Raw genomic sequence first — 7521 nt, forward strand, 5'->3', positions numbered from 1 at the left:
AAGAAGTTACATTATGGCCTTAACTTGGTCTTAAACGTCTTTCTAAGACTTGACCCTTCTTTATCGACAAACAATTAGAGTACAGGAAGATTACGGGGTTAGTGCAACAATCCTACTGATTCTATTTAGCAGCACCGCCTAGCCAAACATACGACGACTGGCTTGCTAGACCAGCATCGTACTTTGAAGATGGGCGGTTTATATTATTTAGCATAAAGTTTAAAACAGGGATGGTTCGATCACTTTGACTTACTTTTGATTCAGTAGCGTCCTAACCGAGCAAAATTTGAAAAATTGATGTATCGGACATTTGTAGATAATAACTAGATCTACAATTTTGCTGAATGAAGTATTGCTGAATATTTTGTAGCTACGGTGCTACAATGCTAGTATCTCATTAGTAACTAAATGAACGTTCATTTAGTTACTAAAGAGGTACTAGCATTGTAGCGCCGTAACTACCAAAGTTACAGCAACACTTTATTCAACCAAATTGTAAATAATAACGAGTTCTACAAATGTCTCATACATAACATTATCAAATTTTGCTCGGCTGAGACGGTAGTGTCAAATGAATCAAAATTGAGTCAAAGTGATCGAACCATCGTTGGTTGAAAATTATAAGTTTAAAAGAAGTTTGAATATAAAAGCTAATAAATTCGCTGATGATTCATAAAAAAATTTCGCGTTATCTTCTGTCTTTGTATTTACTGGTATATGACTATTATACGCCGTCATGACTCTTTTTTGAAAAGCGAGGAAGTGTCTGATGCGAAAAATGATTTAATTGGATGAACTGGATAACTTCAATTTATACCAAAAATATATTACGTTATGCAATGGCAGGTGAGCTGTTTCGGTTGGTACCCGAATGTTCTACTAACTAAACTACTGTCGACCGTTATATTAGGCAGTCTAATACCTAGTTTTTTGTCTTATTCTCCAATTATATCATTCTACATTCGCACCATACACTCCTCTTGTGATGATGTTATTTTTGTATGACTGCTTTTTGTTTCTATCCCCGAGAAGATAGACTGTTATCTGCTCGATCGGTGTGATAGGAATATGAAAAAAAAGTATGAAGGTCGGTGCGTAGGGGTACGAACGAGGGACTCACGTAGGACTACGAATGCAGGTTCAATTCGACAATACTTGATATTTTGCAAATGTTTTTTATGCAAATTTTTAATTTACGATATTGTATTATATGCTCTGAAACATTCCTAAAAATTATATATAAGAAGACAAGTTTAAATTTGCTAAATGCCTATGCTCTGTATATCAGTTTCATCCGTTTCTTAGAGCTTGTAGTTTCACTAAAAGTGGTTATTGGCGACGGTATCACAGTTTGTAAATTTTTGTGTGACGTAGCGTTAGTCAACTCTAGGTAACTGGATTGAAACTGATGCGTTGTATAACGAATATCATTTACCACTGCTTCACATTTGTCAATTTGTTTGGGCCGAACCACTGCACAATGGGCAAAAACGAGCTCGTAATCCCAAGAATTAGAAGCCGCAGGTTTGGAATCTTGCAAGATACCTATTTCTATGTAAAACAAAGCAGGAAATCGATTGGTGATGGTTGCATCCTGCGCAGACTTCGGGAAGTGGTCCATTTTGCCCTATTATCCAAAAAATTGCGATAAAAGCTAATTAAACAGTATAAAAACTTATTTGCCGCTCGTGAATCGAACTCAAATAGCTTCCAAATGTTGTCAAAACATCAGAAGAAACAAATTTTATGTATTCTATACTGTACGAAATGCAAGAATAGTCCAGTTTTCCCAATTCACCCCTAAATACACAGTAAAACCTACCTAAAAATAAAAAATAAGAAAACTTATCCAATTTAATTCTACTATGTGTATTTTATTCAATGACAGATACGTATTTCGCCTACGACTTGCAGGCTTCCTCAGTGTCTGTTTTCGAAAACATTCTGTCATTGAATAAAATACACATAGTAGAATTAAATTGGATAAGTTTTCTTATTTTTTATTTTTAGGTTTCGTATTCTACTAAGACGCTCCAAAAACTTCAGTCAGTAAAACCTAATTAAAGTGATTAAAACTAATTCAAAGACAGGGGAATAAACTCGAATAGTACCAATTTACTCGAAAGACATCATGAGAGTTGAATATCATCAATTTAGTACCGTGATGAATTCACAATTGGTCCGTTTTGCCTGATTGTCTCCTAGATCTACAAAAACACGTTTATTTGCTATTGCATAAAAAATTCGTAATTTTTCAACAATGGTGTCTTTAGGGGAGTTTATCAATAAAATACAGCGCATCTTTTTAAACTGTTATGATGAACTTATTTTCATATATCAGGGTAAAACAATTGTTTGTTTTTTTAATCCGTCTAAAAAACATTTTTTTCTTCAGAAAACATGTAGAATACACTAAAATGAGCAACTTTGCTGAATATAGTAACTATGTATCTTTTACTAGTTGCGAGATATAATGAATTGCTTAAAAAGTACACCTAAAAATCAATTCTGCACAATACCTTTGCATCCAATTCTTTTATTGCTTTCAACTGGTCTCTAAATTTATTCAGTATGATAAAATACACATTTTTTCTGAAGACTGTTTTTGTCTTTGAGTTAGTTTTAATCGTTCTAATCAAGTTATCTATATATAAAAGGGGGTCAATTGTGCAAAATGGACTATTCTTGCATTTCACACAGTATGGAATGGATGGAATTTGATAATCCTGATGTTTTGACAATATTTGGAAACTATTTGCTTCCAATTGCTGCATCACGTCACATACATAAATATTCGGTCAACCACTCATTCATATAAGACAACAGTATTGAATAAATTCGTGCAGTACATATGTGGATACTATCGGACGAAAGATAGGGTTGGTCACTCACTGTTTTATAACTGTTCACTATTAAAACATCAAATTGGACAATGTTTATCACAGTCGCAAGAAATCTTGTTGGGATGAGGAGACTTATCACCTTTTCTGGTGCACTTCTCTAACACAGATATCGATACACGTGGAGGCTTTATCAGTTTTTCTGGCGTGCATCCCAAGCACAGATGTCAAATTAGTATAAGTCTGAATGTCGTTAACTGCTATTCTTTAAATAAATAAAATTTTCAGTAAACCGTCATCACGCGCATGTTTTGATCCACTTGGTCGATGTAACTTTACCCCACATAAAGAAACCAAAATAATTAATTCAACATATTTTTTGGACCTGACACCAAATCTTGATGCAAGAGGCTTTGCAATTTCCAAAAAAATTTGCTTTAGTTTTTGTCGTCCTTTTCGTAGGTTTTTGGATGGAAAATAATAACATGTACATATACGAATATGCTTAAAAAGCATATTTTTTACTCGATTAAAAAAATCTCTTTGTTCTTTTCGCCTACCCAGGCAGTTAATTTGATTAGTTTGCTCAAATATTTCTTATAGCAGTGGGTTTAACGACAAAACTGAAAGCCAAACCGCGGAATGATTAAAAATACTAGTTAAGTGGAGCACTTTGGATTTTTACCTTCAATATATTTTTCTATTAAAACTAATTCAAAACATTGCAACTTGCTCACTCACCGTCGGCCTTCCCTCGCGGCATCACCACCTTGAATGCACTTGTCAGGGCAGCGCTGTTACTGCTTCCGTTAGCACTGCAGCTTCCACCGCCATTCTGCATCTGCTGCTGATGCTGTTGATGTGCAGCCAGTAGAGTTCCCATTGTTTCGTGCTGACCACCACTACCGGTGCTGCTATGATTTAAGCCACCGCCACCGTGGTTGGAGTTGTTATTCAAAACACTAATACTATTGTTATTCGTGTTCAAATTCACGTTCACGTTGTTCAGTTTAATGTTAACCATTGTAACACTGAAATCCAACGGCAGTTGTGACTGCTGCCCTTGGTGTTGCTGTTGTTGCTGCTGGGGAACTTCACTTATTTCCATCATTTTTAGTTTTCTGTTTAATTTCCCCAAAATCCACGCTATCGTCCGTCAGAAACCGTCGATTTTTCAAAGCCGTCGTTTTCTTCACCCGATTTCAGCTTATTCTTGAACATAATTCAAACCGCATTACGTGGAAGCATCACTTCACAGCGGAGTAATTATCGCCCACCTGTGACCTCGTTAAAAGCTAAAATCACATTAAATCACAAAGTCACTCCCGGTTGCACAAATCTCGATCCCATCGACGGAGCGAGCAAACACCCGCATTAAAATCGCGAACCGCCGCTACGAAACGTTGCTTCTGCACTGCAAACACGTCAAATCGGCGACCATCCGACGCTCACTCTCGGTCTGTGTACGCCTCCGGTAGAGTTCGATGCGATACTGTTTGTCCGCTTCCATTTCCAATTGATTCCAGCCAGCCAACAGCCAACCAACCAACCAAACCAACCGACCTCACTCACTCCCCATATGGCACTTGATAAATTCAATCATTGCGTCGATGGGCCCAAATGAGTAATGTTGTTTTTCCTCGCTACTCCTCTATCAAGAGACATTCGCGTTTTCTCTCTCGTTCGCTCCCTCGCGCGTCTTTATCAACAGCGCATCCCTTCTGATGACATCGTCCACGATTCATTGGCTTTCCCTGTATGCTGGCCCACTCATACAACCACGCTCACCATCCATCCATCCACCTACCACCCCTAATGAACGGCATTCAGAAGTCAAGCCTGCCATGTCGTGTGCTGGCACCAAGAGAAGGACCGATTTATGTTTGCGCGGATCGGATAAAATCTTCCCCTAAGGTTCATGCTCTCCCTTTGCTTGCTTGCTTGTCTTGTCGAAAGAACCATTTCGCGTTCGCACCACACACCGCATAAAAGCTGGCCACCTAGCCACGCTGCGAACACTGACTGCAGAGAAAATCTCGTGCACTTGAAGCACTGCTGATAAGCATCGCTCAGACGGTGAAGGTAAAGCGCAACAGATTCGAACTTGGCCACGCCTCCGGCTAGGTAGGTTGCTTGAGTTTCCCCATTTTATTTCCGAGCTTGTCACCAGAGAGCTGGGCGGAGCTACCGTGAGAATATAACGTAAGAGAAAAAAGTGCATCCAACGCCGGTTCATGAATGAAATCTTATATTGTACATAGAACTGACTGAAGTAGCTTTGGCTCTCATGCTTTGACGTCCTGCTTGAGTTGTTGATTGTCGGTTGATAGTGGGTGTACGGGAGAGTTGAGAACAAACCAGTTATAACTTCCGCAATCGAAGGGATTATCCGGTTTACTGCGCGGTCGGTGTGACACTTTTGCGTGTGTTCGTTCGAGAGCGAACGAATGAAAGTCTCAATCTGCCGTTCGAGATCAATGGTTCAGCATTTTTGCCCGGTTGATATTCATTGCCACCAGAATAGCATCAAATCGTATGGCTGGTTTCACTCTATGAAATTCACTCGAGATTTGGAAGTGCCTTTGTAAAATGATGCTCGGTGGTTTACCACTCAGCCTTATCAGTGCCTGATATATACAGGCATGGTTCGATTTGCACATCTGCTTAGTTGCATGATATTACTAAGCTCAACAGAATATCAAAATCACATCAATAGTAGTACTAATAATTAACTTTGTTCTTATTAAATGACTATCAATCATTTAGGATGTCAAATTATTTCTATTGTTTCTATCAAGAAAATTTGTTGGAAACAACCTAAACTATTTTTTATTACTATTCACCTTATTCCTTAACAAGAGTAAGCAATGTTCCACTTCAGTGGGAAACCATCAAGAAAGCTTTCTCCAATGCATTCACTGCTTATGTACCAAACGAATTTCAACCGCTTTTTCAGCTTGTGAAAAGTGAACTCGAGTATCTCTGCTAAAAAATAGCAACCAGTAATGCACAAATGCTGCTGGGCGGAGTTAGAAAAACGGTCGCTAAGGTAAGAAACGGCTCTCTCAATCGGACAAGTTGGCGCGGAATAGGAAAAATTGCGCGCACTAAAGGTCGAAATTGCTGGCGGTAAAATTTTCCTGGCATAGAACCACGTTGTCCGTTGAGAAGAGAACGCGTGGTGTGAATCGAATAATATCAACACTTCATTATTCCAATCCGATAATGGTAATGCAGATAGATTGTGGTTAATTCAGCATATCTTAAAATGTTGTTGTACTAACGGTACGTAGAAATGATTGGTTCCGAGCAAAACTTTGATAAACGTTGACAGACGTTGACAAATTAAATAGGGTAGTTGATCCAATAGTTTTGGTAGCTCCTATCGTTGCGAATTGAGATAATATTCATTAATAAAGCACATTTTCGTCACCGTTGCATTTTAAATAAAACAATTGCGTTTAGGCCATTACAAATATTTTAAAAAGTTTTTGTCCCTCCGGTGTTGGGCCACTGAAGGGGGGGGGGGGGGGCGAAAAATAAACAAAGAGAATTTTTTAATCGAGCAAAACAAATATGGATATTAGGCATTTTTATTTTAAGTATAAACGTGAAAACCAAATCTATTCTTGACTTTAATATATACGTTATTAATTTTCTATGCAAAAATCTACGAAAAAACCCGATTTAATCCACCTAGTGGTGAAAGGAACCTTTGTTATACGGTCTTACTTGCTATTTAAGATAGAAATCGACACGTCTTCGGAATATAATTCATCTATTGGTTATCGTTGCGTAGTGCGTTGATTTACATAAAAGTTTTGAAAATTGAATAAGTTTACAAAATTTGAACAAAATAGGAACATTTTTAAATTTTGATAGATCCTTTGTTCATGAAATTGCCGAGTATGGATAAGTAAGTTGTTCTTAATCTGAGTAAGTGTAAATAAAAGTGAGTTGTAAGTGGAAATCTTATCCTTTAGCATATACGTTGTCTAGTAAAGGTCTAGTTTATAGGTTTTTGAGCTATGCATAGTTTCCTGTAATGCCATTCTATTTGACTCACATCAATAGAGTTTTCTTGAATAATTTTCATCAATTTTTATTAACTCACGCTGTTGTATTTTATACAACATGTGTAGGTTTTTCAACGCCATATTGTTATAAAGTTACAAGTCGTTGTTTAACTAACGTATATTCTTCAACAAACTTATTGTGAGCAAAATATCAGAATTATTCAATGCATTAATAATTTAAATTGTTGGGAAAATTTATGCAGTAAAACTATCAGCAAATGTAAAATGTTTAAAATGTATCCATCTACTGGTAGTCGAATAATGCGGAGTCAAAATTAAGGTATTTTGTATAATCAAAGTTCCACAGATCCTAAACAAGCAAACATAGAGGTATAGTATTTTCAGCAAAGTTGTGTATTTTTACTATTTGTACAATTTTGTAGTACATGAAAAAGTCATACAACAATTACAAAAAGAGCAAAAATAGATAAACTGAATTTACAAATTCATATACAATAAATAAGATATTTCTATCTTCGCTGCAGAGATAGAAGGCTACTGTCTTTAGCAAAATTTCTTGTAATAATATGCTCTATAACTTTGCAGAACACATCAATGTGTTATATTGACACTGAAGAAAAATAATTTTTTTATTTCACTTTTAG

The 7521-nt window shown here is 36.8% G+C and overlaps 1 protein-coding gene across 1 annotated transcript in view; it reads right to left on the reverse strand.

The window, feature by feature from the left end:
• Window positions 1-3951, reverse strand: part of LOC128742895 (fez family zinc finger protein 1) — a 143204-nt gene extending 139253 nt beyond the window's left edge. Inside the window, 1 exon segment of the mRNA XM_053839388.1 lies at window positions 3582-3951. Within this exon segment, the coding sequence (XP_053695363.1) occupies window positions 3582-3951 (370 nt within the window).
• Between the last annotated feature and the right edge of the window lie 3570 nt (window positions 3952-7521).

The sequence above is a fragment of the Sabethes cyaneus genome, chromosome 3, assembly GCF_943734655.1.
Source record: "Sabethes cyaneus chromosome 3, idSabCyanKW18_F2, whole genome shotgun sequence".
In the NCBI taxonomy this organism is placed as follows: Eukaryota; Metazoa; Arthropoda; class Insecta; order Diptera; family Culicidae; genus Sabethes; species Sabethes cyaneus.